This window comes from Cervus canadensis, chromosome X (assembly GCF_019320065.1).
Source record: "Cervus canadensis isolate Bull #8, Minnesota chromosome X, ASM1932006v1, whole genome shotgun sequence".
Classification (NCBI taxonomy): domain Eukaryota; kingdom Metazoa; phylum Chordata; class Mammalia; order Artiodactyla; family Cervidae; genus Cervus; species Cervus canadensis.
In genome coordinates, this window is record NC_057419.1 from 30,623,277 (window position 1) to 30,646,732 (window position 23,456).

A 23,456-nucleotide genomic window follows, 5' to 3' on the forward strand; every position below is an offset into this window, starting at 1 on the left:
GCAGAGAGCTGATTCATTGGAAAAGACCCTGATGCTGGGAAAGGTTGAAGGCAGAAGGAGGAGAGGGCAACAAAGGATTGGATGGTTGGATTGCATCACAGATTCAATGGACATGAACCTGGGCAAACTGTGGGAAATGGTGAGGGCCAGGGAAGCCTGGTAATGCTGCAGTCCATGGGGTCACAAAGAGTCAGATACGACTTGGTGACTGAACAACAACAACAAGATAGGGGAAAAACCCAAGTCTCCATTAATAGATGAATGGTTAAAGAAGATGTGGTTAAAGAAAATACACATTATTCAGGTATAATAATAATAATGAAATCTTGCCATTTGCAACAACATGGATGGATCTAACAAAAAGCATTTTGCAACAACATGGATGGATCTAGAGGATATTACTAAGTACAATAAGTCAGATATAGAAAAACAAATATTGCAGATCATTCATGATCTGAAAAACAAAAGAGACAAAACAAGCTCATAGATAGAGAGGAAAGAAGATGGTTACCAGATGGGAGGGGAATGAGGGGTCACAAGGAGTATGTGAAGGGGATTAAGAGGTACAAACCTCCAGTTAGAAAATAAGTAGGTCATGGGAGTGTAATATATCACATATGGAGTATTGTTAACAATATCAAAATAAGTTTTTTGAGGGACAGATAGTTACTTGACTTTCATGGTGATCATTTCACAATGTGTGCAAATGTCAAATCACTATGTAGTGCACCTAAAATTAACATAGTGTTGTACATCAATTATAATTGAATGCAAGTTTTTAATTTAAAAATTCACTACAGCCCTAAAAAAGAAAACTAAGTGTTTTCCTGATTTCATAAATTTGATATATACCACATCTATGAATTCTGAATAGCAGTACTTTCCTTAGACTCAGGCACCGGAAGCCATAATCTGGCTCTGCATTTGCCTTGTCACTCACCATGGAATGAGGAATCTGGGGTGAAAGGGGATTGCCCATACAGAGTCCACTCTGCCCTTCTATGCCATGTTTCAGGTACCTGAAACCTTGAAATTTCTTGCCCAAATGATGATTCCAAGCTAGCCTTCAGGGTCTTTTAGATTATTTAGCCAGCATGTGTAATTTTTCTTTCTTCTACTATTCTTTCAAATTTGGAATATTCATTTTACAAGATTTCCAATTTTTTTCTCAATATATATATTTCATTAAAGTATAGTTGATTGACAATGTTTCAGGAGCACAACAAAGTGATTCAGTTATAGAAATGCACATACATTATTTTTGAAATTATTTTCCATTATGTTATTACAACATATTGACTATAATTCCCTGTGCTATACCTGTGTCTCCTGCATTGAACCTATGTCTCTTGCATCACAGGTAGATTCTTTACAACCTGAGCCACGAGGGAAGCCCTAAATATCCTACTCTATCCCTATCATTTATACTTGCATTTCCATCAGAAAATGTCTGTATGTCACACCATTATTTAAGGCTAAAAATTCACTTTTTTTTACAGTGTGAGACTCACAAGCTATTGTTGTGGATCCTAAGGGAAATGTTTGGGTGACCTTGTATTTTATCCCCATCCCATCTTCAGAGGGGATATGAGTCTAAATGAATTCTCAGCTCCAAGTTTTAAAAATCTGGAACTTTTCATCAGAGGGCAGACAGAAGAAGCAAAAAGAACCAAAGTCCCACAGCAGCTAAAACAAAAACTACATTACAGAAAGTTCATTAAGATGAAAAAGCAGAAAGTTATGTCCCAGATGAAGGGACAAGATAAAACCCTAGAAAAACAACTAAATGAAGTGGAGATAGGCAACCTTCCAGAAAAAGAATTCAGAATAATGATAGTGGAAATGATCCAAGATCTTGGGAAAACAATGGAGAAGATGCAAGAAATGTTTACCAAAGACCTATAAGAACTAAAGAACAAACAGATAGATGAATAATGCACTAGAAGGAATCAATAGCTGAATAACTGAGGCAGAAGAATGGATAAGTGACCTGGAAGACAATGGTTGAAATCACTGCCACAGAATAGGATATAGAAAAAAGAATGAAAAGAAACAAAGACAACCTCAGAGACCTCTGGCACCTTCTCATTTTCCACCACCCCAGCTTCTCATGCCATTTTCTCTTATATACTTAAATGGTATAAGATTGAGCTCATTTATAAAAAATACAAAAGAAGCGAATTCTTCTGGCAGAGAGCCACATTTCTTTTACTTGCCATGATGTTTTGCTCAGGTTTTCTTCTTTTGGCCTCATAGAGGCCTAATCAGTAAGTGTGGGTAGTTGGGCCCATCCTGCTAATTCATTGCTCCAGTTCCAGGGCAAGGGAAGGGGATGAAAATAAAAGAGATTGGGGTATTTTTAAGCATTCTTACCCTTTAGAATATTGAGATGTTAAACCTGTAAGACCAGAATTAGTCATAAATTCATGACTTGTAAAGAGATCAATATGTATGATCTTGGCTAAAACTCATTCTAAAATATGGATTGAAAGGACTGTCTCAATAGAATTATGGGCTAGTAGGCCTTAAAAATTTTCAAAAAAAAGTAGTAACAGATGAAAGCAACATGAAATATTTTCTTGAGAAAATGACCAATCAGGTGAGTAATATCACAACAGCAATGTCAGATCATCTTCAGTATGAGATATATTTTTGACCTAGTCTTCAGGGTTTTCTATACAGATTGTCATGTCATCTACATACAGTGGCAATTTTGCTTCTTCCTTTCCAATTTCTTTCTTTCTCTTGCCTAATTACTCTGGCTGATACTTTTGATACTATATTGAGTAATAGTGGTGAGGAGGGCACCCTTTTCTTGTTCTGATCTTAGAGGAAAAGCTTTTCGATTTGCATCACTGAATATGGTGCTGGATGTGTACTTGTGATGTATGACCCTTTTCACGTCTAGGTTCATTCCTTCTATATTTAATTGGTGGAGAGTTATTATTATGAAACAGTGTAGACTTGTAGCAGATTTTTTTCCTGTATCTGTTGAGTTGATGCTATGATTTCTTTTACTTTGTCAGTGAATGCAGTGTATAACATTTATTGAGATTTGTATGATGAATCATCCTTGCAGGACCTGTCTTCAATTCCTGGTTGAGAAACTAAGATCCTGCAAGTCAAAAATTAAATAAATAAATTTTAAAATAAGAAAAAATACTATCTTTAAAAAACTAACAGAGATTAGTGAGATAAAAAGCAGATGTCACATGAAACTTGACAAGTGTATGGGTTGAAAGGACAGTATCTACTGAAGTTTGACTCTCAAGTGGCTCAGACAGATTGAGGAATTGAAGAGGAACAGTCATGGCATACTACTGAAATGTTTGTTTGTTTAAAAAAACTTTATTATTTTTTAAAGGAGTTTTGAGTTCACAGCGAAGTTAGGCAGAGTACAGAGAGGTGCCATAAGTCCCCTGCTTTGCTATTCCCACCTCCATCCCTTCATCCCCACCCCCACACAGTTGTTCGAAACCTACTGCTCCCCAACTGTCCTATCAATATTCTGTGTGTCAATTACTATGGATGAATCTACTTGAATACATCATGGTCATCAGAGTCCAGCATCTACATTAGGCATCATTCCTAGTGTTGTACATTCTACGGATTTTGACAAATTTATCTCACCATGAGTTTATTACACTGTATAATTTCCTGTCTTAAAAATCCTCTGTGCTTGACCTACTTATTACTCCCTGACCAACCCCTCAACCCTGTCACAAACTCCTGGCTATGCACTGATCTTCTCACCCTTTCTGTGGTTTGCCCTTTCAGGAATATCCTAGGTAGGTGGTATCCTGAACTTTGCCACTTTTCCAGATTGGCTTCTTTCAATGAGTAATATGCACTTAAGATTCCCCACCTGTCTCTCTGTGGTTCCATTTCTCAGATGTCTTTTCAACACCAAAGAACATCCTGTTGCATGGATGGAGTCCAGTCTATGTGTCTATTCACCTCCCGAAGGACATCTTGGTTCTGCCAGTTCAGAACTTGGTTCATCCAAGTTCTGCCAGTTATGAATAAAGCTTCCATAAATGTTCTATGTAGATTTCTATAAGCATTAGATGAAAGCGTTTGACTCATTTGGGCCCACTGATACGAGAGAGTTCGAGGGATGGATCATATGGTAAGAATGTGTTTCATTTTCAGAGTTTCTGAAGATGGTAGCTGCCAGCATGCCAGCATACTGAGGAATTAAGCCAAGAAAGAAGGTAGAATTCAATGATGCCACCAAGAAAGATGTCGTCAAGACTAACCCATATTTCCACCCTCTTAGGATTGACAGTTGATCTTGAGAACTAAGTGGACACAAGACAGATGCACAGGAGAGAAGCATCCACATTTATTTCCCATGAGTTTTATTTAGCCCAGGGCACCCTCCTAAGGAAATGAAGAAAGACCGAGAGAAGTGGCAAAGCCAAAATTATTCTCTGTTTTGTTGAACAAATAGAGGTGACTGTGGAAAAGGAACTACACTATGTGGGGGAGGCTAAGGAGGATGAGGATTGTGTTCAACAAGACGTGTTTGTATAGAGTTCTCTCATTCTCAATTCTCTGCCCTTGACAACATCAATGTCATTCTCCTTCCAGTGGACAAGAAATATTCCATGGGGATGAGGGTGGAGATGTTCTCTCCCGCTTTCAGGAAGAAAGAGGGGAAGTCTCAGCTTACACTTCTTGCACTTGCTGTATTAAGGGGGTTGCTTTGTTATTGCTGTTTTTTAAAGTGTCTGTCTGTATGTACGTGTATGTGTTAATTGCTCAGTTTTGTCTGACTCTTTGTAATGCCATGAACTGTAGCTTGCCAGGCTTCTTTGTCTATGGAATTCTTCAGGCAAGAATACTGAAGTGGATAGCCATCCCCATCTCCAGGGAATCTTCCAAACCCAGGGACTGAACTTGGGGCTCCTGTGTTGCAGGCAGATTATTTACCATCTGAGTTACCTGGGAAGCCCCAAAGTACCTATAGCTCAAGACAATACTCTGGTTTCCTTTAAATCTAAGTCCTTTACCTGGGGTTTGCTTCTTATAGGAGGAGGGACACCTTTTTCTGCCATGATGGGTCAGGCAGGCAGAGGAGGATAAAATGGGTGTAGGCCGGTGTCTGCTCTTTTTTCATGTGTTAGGGAGATTATTCTGCTCTTGCTAGATGGGATCCAATCTCTCCATGAACAATCTAGCAAAATATCAGATGAAAAGAGGAAGAAAAAAGGTCAGGAGTACATGGAGAAGATTGATGATAGATGCTGGGGTCTCCTGAGCAATGGTTTTGTTAGAGGCACACACACATCCCTGGTCTCTGGAGCACCATGTTTATGGCAGATTTGGTGTGTCAGTCATTTTGAAGGTACTGTGCTACCATCAGGCCACTTTGGGGCACTGTGTCCAGCTCACTCACCAAGGATGCATCCTGACAGAGAAAGGGACACAGCAGTAAGTCATTTGAGCTGAAATCCTTCTGAGAGAGTGACTCTTAAGTGACTGAGGTGGAAGGAAACCAGCTGTAGGTTTGTTGGCTTCTTTGCTGAGTATTGGCTTGGGTGCTATTAGGATGAGGAAAAAGAACTCTTAAAGTGGAGGTGTTTGTACAAAGGGTCTGGTAGGATGGGAAGTGCAGGTCAGTCTATGTGCCAAGAAATGCAGAGACTCTGGAGAGGTTTCTAAGGGAGTTGCTCCAAAGGAGCAATTAAGATATAGGAATGAACCTCTACACTTTAATATATATCAAATGGAGAAGCCAAAAGGACATACTGAATACCACAGGAAAGTCTAGGGGACACACCGTAATCACCTTATAGGAAAAAGAACCAGAAAGAGAACATATAAACATCTAAGTGGTGACAAGTCAAGTTCTTGTAACACTAGAAACAAACAAACAAAAATCAGACTCAGCTTTTCTCAGAAATAGGCAAAGAGAGTAGTTGGCTTCAGTCATCACAGAGTTAATTGACACCTCAGCAGTCACGACAGAAGTTTCCCAGAACAAACTGATCTGCAGAAGCCAGCATATCTGCAGCCCTCCACCCTCAGGCCTCAGCTCTCAGAGTGTATCTTCCACAGGAGAGATTTATTTCCAATTTTAGATTTATCTCCACTTAAGTGGTAGAGTCAAACGTATCCGCTAGGCTTTTTGAAAATCATATATCAAGTCCTAGATCTGAACCTGTAAAAGGCAGGTCTATATAAGCAGGATCTTTACATAGAGAGGTTGAAAAAAGTTGTGTTGCTTTGGATCCAATATCCAGTAGACTGATGAGGAATCCTAAGCATCTGTGTATCTATTAGAATGTATCTTCCCTTACTAAGTCAACTCCATTTACTAGCCTGGGTTCCTATTTTGGTGTTTCTGTTTAGCTCTCAGCTCCCTTGAGGGCACTGAGGGTACACCAAGCCTCAGTACTCTTGATTAAAAATTTAACCCCTTGTTTGGTTTTGGCCAGTCACCATCCCACCTCCCCCATATTTTCCCTCAGTGACCTGGACTTTCTGTCCCACATTCTTGGTTAATGGCTGGACTTGTGCTGAACACAGATCATGATGTTATTCCTAACTTTAAATCTCTTATGGGCTGGGCCAGACCTCTTTGGGTATCATTACTGTCTGAGAAAAAATGTCTCATTTTGTCAGTTCTTCTGGACACTGCACTCTGTTACTCACATCTGGTATATCACTATACTGATAACCGTTGCCTGAGACCTCACTCACTTTTATTACAGTCATGTCTCATTCCAGCCAGCCTCCCTCTTTTCCTGCTCCAGAATCTATACCTATTTGTAGAAATGACTAGTTAGAAAAGAACTTAGAAATTAACTCTATCATTTTAAAGGTTAAGGAGAAAGATTTAAATATTAAGGAGAAAGAAGCTAGATGACATCTGAAATTACACAGTGATTTAGAGGTAGATTTAGAACCTAGGTCTCCAGATGCCTTTCTCAAGGGTTTTCCTAGTGTTGTAGTCCTTTATGAACTCCTGTACCTTAATGAACCAGGTCCCATAAACACACAGGGTCACCCTCAATTATCTCTGAAGTCTTGTGCCCATTGCTACCCTCAGATAGTCTACCTTTGAGGCTTTTCATCACTGTAGGGAAAGTCCATTAACTCTCAATCTCAGAAAATTTCCTCTATTCAGCTAGTCAGAAACTTGTTCCTGATTCATGTAATATGTGAAGCAGCTACCCTTACCACGCTGGCAATGTCTGTTGAAGAACTGCTTGCAGTAGAGGAAGAAGAGCCCCAGGAAGGCCAGGGTAAACACCACGAGCAGACTGCTCACCAGTGCAACAAGTGTGGCCTCCTGAGGGGATACTGTGGGTACATCTGCCTTCACTAAGCTCAGCTGGAAGGCACCTGTGAGACAAGAAAGTGGGGGAGGTCAGTCACTGTAAGCAGTCAATAGTCATCCTGACACTGGGTCTGGACTTCCTCAAGCCATCACCTTCTCCCTAGGGTCTTCCTCAATTAGGGTTGATAAATTGGTTCTACTCCCTTGTAGAGCAAAGAACAAAGTGGAGGGACTCGAATATATTGCTGATATGGTATAAATTAGTATAGCTACTTGAAGATTCACATATCCTATGGTCTTTCCATGTCACATCTAGTTATATAACCTAGAAAAATAGAAACAAACTAAAATGTTCATCAGGGCACAGGATAAATAAATCATGATATAATTCTATAATGTGATATTATATAGCATTTAAAATAAAAGACTTATATGGTTCAATATAAATAATCCAGAGGGGAAAAGTAAATTGGAGAATATATAGTTTGATATCATTTAAGCAAAATATTACAAAAATTAAAAAAATAGCATATATTGCCTATGAATATATATATATATATATATATATGTATGTATTTATATGTATCAAAATATGGTTGGAGAGTATGGCAGAGTCATAATGCTCACCGGTTATCCACATGCTTCTCTACATTTCCCATATACCCTTGTAGTAAGGCCATCAGAGTAATTCTGGCCAATGAACTGTGAGTGGAAGTAATATATGTTACCTGCAGACTGAAATAGTTAACAGCTAATATGTCTGTCTCCTCTATCTCTTACACTGTCCCACCAACCTGGAAGCCACATGATTTGATGGTATAGTCACAAGATGGAAGAAGACCTTTGCATAGCAAAAAGCAAACTTTTATTATATTAAACCACTGAGATTTGGGAGTTTGTTATTGTAGTATATCCTACCAACAAGATATACACAATTTCATGTTACTGGTTGCCTCTGGGGAGGTAAAGAGAGAATGAAACTCAGAAAGGACAGAAAAATGAGCTCTGTTTAACCTGTGGAATCTTCATTTTAAAAAATATCTGAAGCAAATATGTATGATTTTAAGATTTATTAATTACTGATACTGTATAATTGAACATTTTTATTTTTTATATTTTTCTGCATTTAAAATATTTTTACATTTGAAATACTTCATGTTTTAGAAAGATATCACTCAAAAAATGTGAGTTGACATATAGACAGTAGATAGACAAAAATGATAGACATATAAATGGATAGTGATATGGGTACAGACTAGAACCTAGTACTTCAGCCTGTTACCAGTCCTAACCATTAGGGACTCCTATAAACTTCAAATAAATAATCCACAATTGTACAAATGTTATAATTTATAAAGTGCTTCTAACCTATTATTTCATTAGAAATAGACAGCATCCCACAAGGTATGAGGAAAAACAATTTTCATGACTTACATTTTTTTTCAGATAAGGGAAATGAAGTTCAATGAGTTACAATGGCTTTTAGAAGGTTACACAGAAAATATATTGTGAAACTATTATTCAAATGTATCAGATTCCCTTGCCAATCTACCCTATAGGAAGGAGGAGGAGAGGGTAGGGGAAGACTTTACTACCCCATTTTGCTGTCATCCTATGGATTGGGGAAGAAAGGGGAGAAGAGAACTGGATACACACACTGAACTTCAGAGGAGGGTGTCTGCTTTGTGCACGGGATACATTCTTGATCTTGTAGGCCTCCAATACGTGTCTTTTGGTAGAATCTGTGGTCAGAACAATAAGAAATGGCAAGGTGGTCAAACAAGCAATGTACTTGGATTGGTCTGTCTTGAACCATAGGCAGGTTCTAAGAGTCTTGCCCTCTAGGATGCCATCTCTCATTCTGACTCCTTTTGAGTTCTCTGCCTCTATGTCTGTTCCTGACTTAGAATCCCAGACTCCTCACCTCTTCCCCCATTCACCAAACCCTATAGCCAAAAGAGGAACTAGTCTCACAAGAGAAGGAAACACTGCTTTGATACCAACTGCTTCCCAGTCTCTTTTAGATCTACAGTGAGATTTACCTTGAAACTTGGATCTGAGCAAAGTATGCAGGCATGATAAAAAAAAAGCTGTTTACAGCTCATCTATAACTGACTGTGTGCTAGGCACTTTATAGGAGGATCTTGAGAAGATACTGTTTTGCCTACATGGGAGCTTAACCTCATCATTATATGGACAGAAAACTTCAACTAGGCTCTGAGAGGTAAGGGTCAGTGAGACCTCCAAGGTCTAGAGAAGGACCAGAAGAGCTTGACCTCATACAGAAGGCTCACCTGGGCAGACAGTTCCCACAGATGGCATTAGAGGTAGCTGTACAATTGGCCTTCTGGATACGATTGATGACAGCACAGGTGATGCAAGTCTGACATCTATGGTGTCCCCAGCTGCTTTTGTATCTGCGAGGAGGGCAGGCTGTGCAGTATGCATCTCCACCCTCTCCATAACCACAATCCTGTAGAGAAATGTGAGTTACTAACATCACAGAGATTTTGAGAGAGGATTAGCTATGGGACTAGTGGACACTGCATATAGCAACATTTTGCACACTGCAAGTTGCAACCCATTACTGAATCATGACATCAATTTAAAAGGTTTCAACCAGTATTGAAAGTTGAAATAAGATAAAATAAAATAATGACACCAAATGTCAGAGTGCAGAGCATGTACTAAAGCTAGGTATTTATATCAATCATCATAGGCTAGGTCAGTTCAGCACAGTTCACTTGCTCAGTCATGTCTGACTCTTTGCGACCCCATGTACTGCAGCACGCCAGGCCTCCCCATCCATCACCAACTCCCGGAGTTTATTCAAACTCGTGTCCATTGAGTCGGTGGTGCCACCCAACCATCTCATCCTCTGTCATCCCCTTCTCCTCCTGCCTTCAATCTTTCCCAGCAACAGGGTCTTTTCCAATGAGTCAGTTCTTCCCATCAGGTGGCCAGAGTATTGGAGTTTAAGCTTCAGCATCAGTCATTCCAATGAATATTCAGGACTGATTTCATTTAGGATGGACGGGTTGGATCTCCTTGCAGTCCAAGGGACTCTCAAGAGTCCTCTCCAACACCATAGTTCAAAAGCATCAATTCTTCAGCACTCAGCTTTCTTTATAGTCCAACTCTCACCTCTATACATTACTACTGGAAAAACCATAGCTTTGACTAGACGGACCTTTGTTGGCAAAGTAATGTCTCGGATTTTTAACATGCTATCTAGGTTGGTCATAACTTTTCTTCCAAGGAGCAAGTGTCTTTTAATTTCATGGCTGCAGTCACCATCTGCAGTGATTTTGGAGCCCCAAAAGATAAAGTCTGTCACTATTTCCACTGTTTCTCCATCTATTTGCCATGAAGTGATGGGGTCAGATGCCATGATCTTAGTTTTCTGAATGTTGAGTTTTAAGCCAACTTTTCCACTTTCTTTCACTTTCTTCAAGAGGCTTTTTAGTTCCTCTTCACTTTCTGCCATAAGGGTGGTGTCATTTGCATACCAGAGGTTATTGATATTTCTCCCAGCAATCTTGATTTCAGCTTGTGTTTCATCCAGCCCTGCTTTTCTCATGATGTACTCTGCATATAAGTTAAATAAGCAGGGTGACAATATTCAGCCTTGACGTACTCCTTTCCTTATTTGGAACCAGTCCGTTGCTCCATGTCCAGTTCTAACTGTTGCTTCCTGACCTGCATGCAGATTTCTCAAGAGGCAGGTCAGGAGGTTTGATATTCCTGTCTAAGAATTTTCCACATTTTGTTGTGCTCCCCACAGTCAAAGGCTTTGGCATAGTCAATAAAGCAGAAATATATATTTTTCTGGGACTTGCTTGCTTTTTCGATGATCCAGCAGATATTGGCAATTTGATCTCTGGTTCCCCTGCCTTTTCTAAAACCAGCTTGAACATCTGGAATTTCACAGTTCACATACTGTTGAAGCCTGGCTTGGAGAATTTTGAGCTTTACTAACATGTGAGATGAGTGTAATTGTGTGGTGGTTTGAGCATTCTTTGGCATTGTCTTTCTTTGGGATTGGAATGAAAACTGACCTTTTCCAGTCCCTTGGCCACTGCTGAGTTTTCCATATTTGCTGGCATATTTAGTGCAGCACTTTCACAGCATCCTATTTTAGGATTTTAAATAGCTCAACTGAATTCCATCACCTCCACTAGTTTTGTTTGCAGTGATGCTTCATAAGACCCACTTGACTTCGCAGTCCAGGATGTCTGGCTCCAGGTGAGTGATCATACTATCATGATTATCTGTGTTGTGTTTAAAATATTTTCAAAGCAAAGCAATAAGCCAGAGATGCCTGGGGAAAGAAATTATGAGTGGAGACATATAATAGACTGCCTAAGAGAAAGCTGGAGAAGATCATTTGGGAAATTAGGATATTCAAAAGCACCACTATATTTGGAGGGGTAGTTTAAAAAGGTAGCAGCATGTCTATGGCAAGATACATGATTAGAAAAAAGTGGAAAAAACCCAAAGCTTACATGTAAGACTGACCTACAGGCTAAGTGCCAGTTTGGCTAAGTGTTGAAGGAGTGCTTCAGCACAGAGCCGATCTGCAAAGCCTGGGTGAGATATGTGGGGGTTTTGGGTTGTTATTGTTGTTGCTTGCTTTTAACTGCTGGCATTCAAGGAAATCCCTGTTAAAATATTAGCTGAATATGATCTAAATGAATACAGATTTCAGTGATCACATATAACAAGAAATACAGCTTTTGTGCAAATAGTTTTGTTACTGGTTAGGGAGAGGGTCCAAGGGGAACCTCCCTTCACTCAGTCGTGTCCGACTCTTAGCGACCCCATGGACTGCTGCCAACTAGGCTCCTCTGTCCATGGGATTTTCCAGGCAAGAGTATTGGAGTGGGGTGCCATTGCCTTCCCCAAATCTTGTTATAATTAGTTGCAAAAGTAAGCAAAGAAGAAAATTTTGAAATTGTTGCTGTCAAGAGGGGAAAATTAAGGCAAGAAAGAAAAATTAGTCTTTGCAAACAATATAATTCATTTGAATAATATTTACATAGTAATAAAATGTAAAGCATAATTATTGATCTAGAAAATTTGTTGTATAACTATATTTAGAATATGATGAAACTGTTGGTGTATCCATATGTAGTGTGGAGCAGGGAAGTGACAAAGACCAACATATTCACTACATTAATGGAAGTCAGTATGCCTAAAACTATCGAATGAAGAAGTGGTCAAATAAGGATCTTGTTAGAGATTTGTAGAGGCAAATACCAAAAGTAAAAGCTAACAGAGTTGGAAGTGATTGTCTTTTCAAGAAAGAAATGCGGCTTAAATTTTATAGATTTTTTTGATTTTTTAACATGTCTATGTAAACTACTGAGAATAACTACATGAACAATAAGATGAAAAAGGGCCAAGAGAGTTTATGCTAACAAAACTATGGGTAAGTTCATGTCACAAGAATAAGTTAGAATATTTCTACAAGACACTGGACAGCTGGGACAATGGGCAATAGTCCTATTGCCATCATAAGCAGAATATTTTGACAGAGATACTCAAAACAGTGTCCTCCACACTGATACAATTAGGATCACTTAAAAACTATTCAGATGTGTAAATATTATCAGATTTTTTGAGGTATAATTGGCAAATAAAATTGTAAGATATTTAAAGAAGAGTTTATTGTGATAATTTTATGTATGTATTTTGTTGTTCAGTAGCTAAGTTGTATTCTACTCTTTGAGGCTTCATGGACTGCAGCATGCCAGTCTTCCCTGTCCTTCACTATCTCTCAGTTTGTTCATCCTGTATTGGATTCTGTGTGCTTCCTGGATTTGTTTTACTGTTTCTTTTCCCACACTAGAGTAGTTTTCATCCATTATGTCTTCAGTATGTTCTTGGGTCCTTTTTCTCTTTCTGGGACTCCTAATTTGCAATGCTAGTGCATTTGACATTGTCCCAGAAGTTTCTTAAATTGTCCTCATTTATTTTCATTCTCTTTTCTTTATTCTGTTCTGCAGCAGTAATTTCCATCACTTTTTGTTCCAACTCACTGCTCTTTTCTTCTGCATCAATTATTCTGCTATTTATTCCTTCTAGTCTGTTTTTCATTTTGGTTATTTTAGTCTTCAACTCTGTTTGGTTGTTCTTTATATTTTCTAATTCTTGCTAAAATTTTCTTATAGCCTGTCTTTCTGTAAATGCATCCTTTTCCTGAGTTCTTAGGTCACATTTACAATCATTACTCTAAAATCTTTCTCAGATAGATTGTCTTCCTCCACTTTTCTCTTCTTCTGGATCATGTTCCTTGCTATCACATTTTGTTCAAATATCTATTGCATTTTTTTTATGTGGTAGTTTATTTATATTTTTAACTTTGGAGAAGTGACTATGTATTGCAGTTGTTCACTCCCATCTTCTCACCTAATATCCAGGGACCATTTTGTACCAGGTTGGGTTCTGACATTTGTTTGCAGATTCAGATCTGTAGAATGAAAGATCATAGTTTTCTCCTTTATGGTGTCTGCCCCATAATGTGTTAGGTTGCTCTAGAGATTTGTACTAGCGTCCTGGTTGAAGGAGCTGGGGCCTGATCCATGGTGTTTGGAGCTGTGTTTTGGCCTTTTGGTGGGCAGAGCCATGTCAAGGAACATGTGTACAAGTTGTTTGTTCAGAAAAAAATTTTAGGTAGCTTGTCTGTTGGTGGGTGGGGCTATGTTCTCACCATTTCATTTATTTGGCCTGATGTGTCCCAGCATTGGAACCTAAAGTTTATGGCTTGGGGCTTGGTCAAGGTGCTTATGATGAAGCAATATATCTGCCAACAGGAAGAATTCACATAGATAAATACTCCTTGATATATCTGCCACCAGATTTTATGACCCTGAGAGAGCTAGAGCTGCCCCTTGAGTCACCAGAAATTCCATCAAGACTATCAAGTAAGTCTGGCCAAGGCTCCTGTTAAGTCACTGCTTTTGCTCTGAGTCCTGGTATATATGAGACCTTTTGTGTACCCTCAAAGAATGGAGAACATGGCATCCAGTCCCATCACTTCATGGCAAACAGATGAGGGAAAAATGGAAACAGCAGCAGATTTTATTTTCTTGGGCTTCAAAATCACTGCAGATGGTGACTACAACAGTGAAATTAAAAGACACTTGCTCTTTGGAAGTAAAGCTATGAAAAACCTATACAGCATATTAAAAAGCAGAGACATCACTTTGCTTACAAAGGTCAATATAGTCAAAGCTATGGTTTTTCCAGTAGTCATGTGTGGATGTGAGAGTTGGACTATGAAGAATGCTGAACACCGAAAAATTGATGCTTTCTAACTGTGGTGCTGAAGATGACTCTTGAGAGTCCATTGGACAGCAAGGAGATGAAACCAGTCATTCCTAAAAGAAATCAACCCTGAATATTCATTGGAAGGACTGATGCTGAAGCTGAAGTTCCAATACTTCAGCTACCTGATGAGAAGTGCCAACTCACTGGAAAAGACTCTGATGCTGGGAAAGGTTGAGAGCAGGAAAAGAGGGTGACAGAGAATGAGATGGTTAGATGACATCACAGACTCAATGGACATGAACTTGAGCAAACTCTGGGAGATAGTGAAAGACAGGGAAGACTGGCATGCTACAGCCGTGGGGTCACAAAAAGTCAGACACGACTTAGCAACTGAACAACAACAAAGAGTGGAGTCTCTGTTTTCCCCAGTCCTGTGGAGCACTTGTGATCAATCTTCAGTGCCCTTCAAAACATCATGATTTGGAGGTTCCTCCTCCTGATGCCAGACTCCTAGGTTGTGATGCTGGGCTCAGAGCAAAACTTCTGCAATATAATTATTCTCTAGCTTGATCATTGTCCACCCAACGTTATGGGACTTGACTATATTCCAAATGCACCTCTCCTACAATCTTTAGACTTAGAATATCTTTTTTGGTAAGTTCCAATACATGTATAGATGGTTGTTTAGTAATTAGTTTTGATTTAGGTGTAGTCATATGAGGTGGTGAGCTCAAGGCCCTTATAGTCCACCATCTTGTTTCCCTTTCTTTGATCTACTTTTTTTTTTTTTTTGACGTTTGATTCACATGCTACACAAGTCACCCATTTGAAGCAGGTGGGTTAAAATATATTCACAGATATGTGCAATTATCACCACCATAAAACATTTTGGTCACTTTAAAAAAAGAAAAAAAAACTGGGAACCTTAGCTATAATCTATTTAGTACACTGCATGTATGCATAACACACACAACACAAACACATAGACACACACCAGCACAAATATGTTAGCAACCACTAAACTAAATAATTTCTGTTTCTACGGCATCCTTATTCTGGATATTTTACATAAATGGAAGCACAATATGTTCTCTTTTGTTATTGGTTTCCTGCACTTAGGAGTTTTTTTTTTTTCCTTTTTTTAACTTTCATCTGTGGTTCAGCATGTATCAGTACTTTATTTCCTTTTTATGGATGTATAATAATAATAATATTCCATTGCATGCCTATGCTGCTTTCATTCATTGATAACTATTTGTTTTTTCTACCTTTTGATGATTATTGATAATACACCCATGATCATTCACATATAATTGTTTATGTGAACATAATTTTTTAATATTTTGGAAGAATATACTTAGATGTAAAATTACCTGACCATATATTAACTTTATGTTTGTTTGACAAACAATCAGACTGTGTTACAAAATGACTACATTATGTTTATTCCCACCAGCAATATATGAGATTTCTGATTTTTCCACTTCCTCACCAACACTTATTATTGCTATTTTTTTTTTATTGTATCCATTCTATAACCATCCTAGGGGGTGTGATTTGGTATTATATTGTGATTTTGAGTTACATTTCCCTGATGACTGATGATATCAAATATCCTTTTATGTACTTATTAAGCTGTCTGTATACATTACTTAGAGAAGTGTCTATTCAGATCCTTTGCCAGTTTTTAAACAGATTGTCTTTTTAACAAGTTATAATAATTCCTTATATATTCTGAATACAAGTCCTTTATAACACTTATGATTTGCAATTATTTTCTTCTATTCCATGGGTTGTCTTCCCACTTTGTTAATGGTGTCTTTTGAAGCACAAAATGTTTATTTTAATGAAGTCCAATTTATTTAATTTTTCTTTTATTCACATGTTTTGTTTTGTTTCTTTTTTGTTAAAAGCATTCCTAGGTATGAAGGTTTTGAGATTTTGAAAATTGAAGTATACTTAATTTATAATGATATCTTAAATTCAAGTGTATAGGAAAAGAAATTCAGTCTATATGTATGTACATTCTTTTTCAGATTTTTTTTTTTGCATTTTAGCTTATTAAAAATATTGAATATAATTTGCTGTGCTTAACAGTAGGTCCTTGTTTTTTTTTTTTTTTACTTATTTTATATATAGTAGTGTATATATGTTAATTCCATCTATCTAATTTATTTCTCCCTCAAAACCTCTTTGGAACCATAATTTCCTTTCTATGGTTGTGAGTATATTTCATTTTTGTAAGTTTTGTAAGTTCCTTTGTATCACTTTTATAGATTACACATGTATGTGATATCATATGATATTTGTATTTGTCTGCCTTACTTCACTTAGTATGATAATCGGTAGGATCATCCATGCTACTGAAAATGACATTATTTCACATTATTTCATTCATTTTATGGATGAGTCATATATATATATATATATATGGCTTCAGTCATATCTGACTCTATGCAACACTCTGGGCTGTAGCACACCAGGCTCTTCTGTCCATGGGATTCTCCAGGCAAGAATACTGGAGTGGATTGCCATGCCTTTCTCCAGGGGATCTTCCAGGAACCAATATCTCCTACATTGCAGATGGATATGTTACTGCTGAGCCACTGGGGAAAGAGTTTATATATATATAAAGTTACAAATAATAAATGATGAAGCTGTGGAAAAAAAGGAATCATTTTATACTGCTGGTGAGAAGTAAATGCTGTTTAGCTACTATGGAGAACAGTATGGAGATTGCTTTAAAACTCAAAATAGAGTTACTATATGATCCTGCAAGCCCTCTTCTCAGCATATATCCAGAGAAAGTTATAATTCAAAAGGACACATAATGCTCAGTATTCATAGCAGCACTATTTACAAGAGTGACTTGGAAGCAGTCTAAATATACATCGATAGATGAATGGATAAAGATGATTATATATATATATATATATATATATATATATATATATATATGCATTATATTATATATACATATATATATTCAGCTTTCCCAGCACATCTGATTGTAGCAACTGCCTTTTCTCCATTGTGTTAGTTTTGCTTCTTTTGTTGTATATTAATTGAAGATAAGTGCATAAATTTTTTGGGGTAGTTTTTCTCCTGTTCCAATATCATAATCTTTTGATGACTGTAGTTTTGTAGTATAGTCTGAGGACAATACAGTTGATTCCCCCATCTCCATTCTTCTTCCTCAAGATTGCTTTGTCTACTCGTGGTCTTTTGAGTTTTCATACAAATTATGATTTTTTTTGTTCTAGTTCTGTGAAAAATATCACTGGTAGTTTGATAGGAATTGCATTCAATCTGTAGATTGCTTTGAGTAGTATAATCATTTTCACAATATTAATTCTTCCAACCCAGGAACATAGTATATCTCTCCATTTGTTTGTGCTAACTTTGGCTTCTTTCATAGGTGTCTTATAATTTTCTGCATACAAGTATTTTGTCTCTTGAGGTAGACTTATTCCTAGGTATTTTACTTTTTGTTCCAATGGTGAATGGGATTGTTTCCTTAGTTTCTCTTTCTGACTTTTTATTTTCAGTGTATAAGACTGCAAAGGATTTTAAACTGATAAGAACAGATACTACACTTGATCTCAGCCCAAAGGCCGAGAAGCATGTATGGATTTTATATTCTGTGACTTTACTATAGTCATTGATTTTTTGTTATTCAGTCACTCAATAGTGTCCAACTCTTTGTGACCCTATGTATTGCAGCACAGCAGATTTCCCTGTCCTTCACAGTCTCCTAGAGTTTGCTTAACCTCATGTCCATTGAATCAGTGATGTCATGCAACCATTTCATCCTCTGTCTTTCCCTTGTCATCCTGCCGTCAATTTTTCCCAGTATCTGGGTTTCTTCCCATGCGTCAGCTCTTTGCAACACCTAATGAAATTCACTGATCATCTCTAGTAATTTTCTGTGGCATCTTTGGGGTTTTCTGTGTATAATATCATGTCATCTGCAAACAGTGAGAATTTTGCTTCTTATTTTTTTAACCTGGATTCCTTTTCTTTCTTCTTCTTCTCTGATTACCATGGCTAGGACCCACAAAAATACGTTGAATAATAGTGGGGAGGGTGAGCACAATCTTTGTCCTGTTTCTGATCTTAGAGGAAGTGCTTTCAGTTTTTCACCATGGAAAATAATGTTTGCTGTGTGTTTGTCATATATGACCTTTATTATGTTGAGACAGTTTCCTTCTATGCCTACTTTCTGGAGAGTTTTTTTTTTTTTATCATAAATATGCGCTGAATTTTGTCAAAAGTTTTCTCTGTATCAGTTTATATGATCATATGATTTTTATCTTTCAATTATTAACATGGTGTATGACTGATTTGCATATATTGATTAATCCTTACATCTCTTGGATAAATCCCACTTGATTATGGTGTATGATCCTTTTAATGTGTTGCTGGATTCTGTTTGCTAAAATTTTGTCGAGGATTTTTGCATCTATGTTCTTCAGTGATATTGGCCTGTAATTTACTTTTTCGTGGCATCTTATCTGATTTTTGTATCAGGGATTATGTGGCCATATATAATGTGTTTGGGAGCTTTTTTTCCCTGCAATTTTCTGGAAGAATTTGAGCAAGATAGATGTTAACTCTTTTCTAAACTTTTGGTACAATTTGCCTATTAAGCCATCTGGCACTGGGCTTCTGTTTTTGGAAGACTGACTTATTACAGTTTTGATTTCTGTGCTTGTGATTGATCTGTGCATATTTTGTATTTCTTCCAGGTTCAGTTTTGGAAGATTATACTTTTCTAAGATTTTTCCATTTCTTCCAGGTTACCCATTTTGTTGGCATGTAGTTCTTTAGTCTCTTATGATCCTCTGTATTTCTGTGTTTTTTGTTGTAACTTCTCCTTTTTTCATTTGTAATTTTATTAACTTGGGTCTTTATTTTTCTTGATTTGTCTGGCTGATGCTCTTTAGAGACTAGGAAAAACCTACTAGCACCATGTTCCCTCTACCCATGGCTGCTGACTCCCCTCCATACCTTGGGCTGCCAGGGTCCCCTTGATCCAAGCAGCTGCACCACCTCCATGCCTGGTCTTCACTGGAGCAGACCCAATTTCTCCAGGGAAGCCTCAGGAGCAAACTCCTGTGGATGACCCACATACAGAGGTAGAGATAAAACCACGATTGATCTCCAGGGGCAAAGTGGCTAAGGAAGAGGGTCTAAAACTTTTTTGTTAGCTATGCAAGCTGCAGACTAAATCCACACAATCAACTAGGTAGACTCGGTGTTTATGGAACATATAAAAGGATAATGAGTATTCACATAAAAGAAAAACCCCTAATTCTGGCAACCTTCAAAGCAACTACATGCAGGAGTAGCCCTGGATTAGAATCTGAGCTGCCCCCATAGCTGATCCAGAGAGCAGTCCAGTATTGGAGGGCTTCCTTGGGAGATGGAGGTAATGCTACCACTCATATATATTGTTCTCCTTTTCTCCCACTTTCCCTCTTATTTTTTGTTTCCTTTTTCATATTGCTATCATGTTCCTTCTTTATTATTCCTTTAATTTTTATTTTTTACCTACTTTTCCCATTTTTAAAATGTCTTAATTTTTTTAATAATTTCATTTTTTTCTATTTTTAGAGTTTTAGTTGCCCCATTATTTTTTGCTCCTGTTTTTGTCTTTTATCTTTTCCCTTTAATCTATCTTTCTTTCTCTTGGAAAGTGTGCAAGTTTCTTTGGGTAATCTTAGCTATTGAGTGTTGCTTTCATCATTAGACTTGGGGTTTTGTCTTCTGTCCTGTGAGGTCTGTGAAGTCTTAGTGCTACAGTAAGGTGTCAGGTCTGAAACCACAAGATAGGAGACCCGAGTAGGACTTTGGACCACAAGAGGAATCTCGACCTCATGGAACATTAACTGATGAGAGCTCTCCTAATGGCATCCATCTCAATATTAACACCAAGCCCATCCCAAAGGCCAGAAAGCTCCAGTGCTGGATGCCTCATGACAAACCTCTTACAAAACAGAAACACAGTCCTGCCCATTGGCAAAAAGCCTACCCAAAGCCATATAAAGCCCATAGACACTCCAAAACAGACTACTTGTTCATGTCTCACTGCCCTTCAGAGAGACAAGATCCAGTGCCATCCACCAGAGCGCAGACAAGTCCTCCAAGTCAGGAAACCTTCACAAGGCACTGGTCCAAACTGACTCCCAGGTGGCATACTCCATAACTAAGAGGAACTACGACTCTCCAGCCTGCAAAAAGGAGATCCCAAACACAGTAAATTAAACAAAGTGAAGAGACAGAGAAACATGTAGCAGGTGAAGGAACATGGTAAAAACCGACAAGACCAAAAAATTGAAGAGGAAATAAGCAGAATACCTGAAAAGAACTCAGAATAATGATAGTAGAGATGAGTCAAAATCTTGGGGGAAAAAATGGAGGTATAGATAAAGTAACAGGAAGTATGGATCAGGAATACACAAGAAATGTTTAACAAAAACATAGAATAATTAAATAATGGGCAATCAGCAATGAACAGCACAATAACTGAGATTAAAAATATGCTAGAGGGAAACAATAGCATACTAATCAAAGCAAAATAATAGATAAGTGAGCTGAAAGATAGAATAGTAGAAATAACTGAAGTAGAGCAGAATAAAGAATAAAGAGAAATGAGGACAGTCTCAGAGACCTCTGGGATAACATTAAGGATAACAACATTAGAATTATAGGGGTCCCAGAAGTATAGGACAAAAAGAAAGTGTATGCAAATATATCTGAGGATATTATACTTGAAAACTTCCCTAACTAGGGAAAGGAAATAGCCACGCAAATCCAGTAAGCCCAGAGTCTCCCATAGGAAAAACACAAGACACATATTAATCAAACTAATGAAAATTAAACACAAAGAATAAATATTAAAAGCATCAAGGAGACAGCCCCTTCAATAAATGGTGCTACATGTAAAAGAATGAAATTAGAACACTTCCTAACCATACACAAAGATAAACTCAAAATGGATTAAAGACCTAAATTTAAGACCAGAAACTATAAAACTCCAAGAGGAAAACATAGGCAGAACACTAGATGACATAAAGCAAGATCCTCTATGACCCACCTTCTAGAGTAGAGTAATGGAAATATTAAAAAAAAAAAAAGTAAACAAGTGGAACCTAATTAAACTTAAAAGCTTTTGCACAGCAAAGGAAACTATAAGCAAGGTGAAAAGACAACCCTCAGAATGGGAGACAATAATAACCAACGAAACAAATGACAAAGGATTAATTTCTAAAACAAACAAGCAGCTCATACATCTCAATACCAGAAAAGCAAACAACCCAATCAAAAAGTGGAAAAAAGACCTAAACAGATATTTATCCAAAGAAGACATGCAGATGACTAACAAACACATGAAAAGATGCTCAACATCACTCATTATTAGGGAAATGCAAATCAAAATTACAATGAGATACCACCTCATACAGGTCAGAATGGCCATAATTAAAAGGTCTACAAACAATAAATGCTGGAGAGGGTGTGGAGAAAAGGTAATGCTCTTGCACTGTTGGTGGGAATGTAAATTGATACAGCCACTATAGAAGGTGGTGTGGAGATTCCTTAAAATACTAGGAATAAAAGCACCATATGACCCAGCAATCCCACTCCTAGGCGTATACCCTGAGGAAACCAAAATTGAAAGAGACACATGTATCTCATTGTTCATTGCAGCACTATTTACAATAGCTAGAACATGGAAGCAACCTAGATGTCCATCGGCAGATGAATGGATAAAGAATTGTGGTACATATACACAATGGAATATTACTCAGCCGTTAAAAGGAATGCATTTGAGTCAGTTCTAATGAAGTGGATGAACCTAGAGCCTATTATACAGAGGGAAATAATCAGAGAAAGAAAGATAAATATCCTTTACTAAGGCATATATATGTAATCTAGAAAAATGGTACTGAAGAATTTACTTACAGCCCAGCAATGGAGAAACAGACGTAGAGAATAGACTTATGGACATGGGGAGAGGGGAGGAGATGGTGAGATGTATGGAGAGAGTAACATGGTAACTTACATTACCATATATAAAATAGATAGCCATTGGGGATTTGCCATATGTCTCAGGAAACTCAAACAGGGGCTCTGTATCAGCCTAGAGGGGTGGGATGGGGAGGGAGGTGGGAGGGATATTTAAAAAGGAGGGGATATATGTATACCTATGGGTGATTCATGTTGAGGTTTGACAGAAAGCAACAAAATTCTGTGAAACAATTATCCTTCAATTTAAAAATAAAGACTTTTTTTTAAAGCAAGGAAAAGCAAAAAATAACATACAAGGAGACTCCCCATAAGGCTAACAGATGATGTTTCAACAGAAACACTGCTGGTCAGAAGGGAGTGGCAAGATGCATTTCAAGTGATGAAAGTAAAAAGCCTACAACCAAATTACTCTAACCAGCAAGGACTTTATTCAGATTCAAAGGAGAAATCAAATGCTTTACAGACAAGCAAAATTTAAGAGAAATCAGCACCACCAAACCAGATTTACAACAAATGCTAAAGGAATTTCTCTGGACAGGAAATATAAGAGAAACAAAAGCAAAACAATAAAGTAAATGGTAAAAGGATTATACATATAAATAATTACTTAAATATAAATGAATTAAATGCTCCAACCAAAAGACATAGATTGACTGAATGGATATAAAAAAAGATCCCTATATATGCTGTCTAAAAGAGACCCACCTCAGACCTAGGGACACACAACACTGAAAGTGCGGGCTGGAAAAATATATTCCATGCAAATGGAAATCAAAAGAAAGTTGGAGTAGTAATATTTATATCAGATAAAATAGACATTAAAATAAAGGTTGTCACAACAGAGAAGGATGGACACTACATGATG

At 37.6% G+C, this 23,456-nt stretch overlaps 1 protein-coding gene and 1 pseudogene across 1 annotated transcript; both read right to left on the bottom strand.

Moving 5' to 3' along the window:
- Positions 1–5,393: 5,393 nt before the first annotated feature.
- Positions 5,394–9,788, bottom strand: LOC122435501 (tumor necrosis factor receptor superfamily member 27-like). The gene is made up of 4 exons (XM_043459709.1): positions 9,583–9,788; positions 8,945–9,030; positions 7,189–7,353; positions 5,394–5,413 (listed from the first exon to the last, which is right to left on the bottom strand). Exons 1-4 carry the CDS (start codon positions 9,786–9,788, stop codon positions 5,394–5,396), a joined length of 477 nt encoding a protein of 158 aa, XP_043315644.1.
- Positions 9,789–18,063: 8,275 nt separating this feature from the next.
- On the bottom strand, positions 18,064–18,186 carry LOC122436237 (annotated as a pseudogene).
- Positions 18,187–23,456: the final 5,270 nt, after the last annotated feature.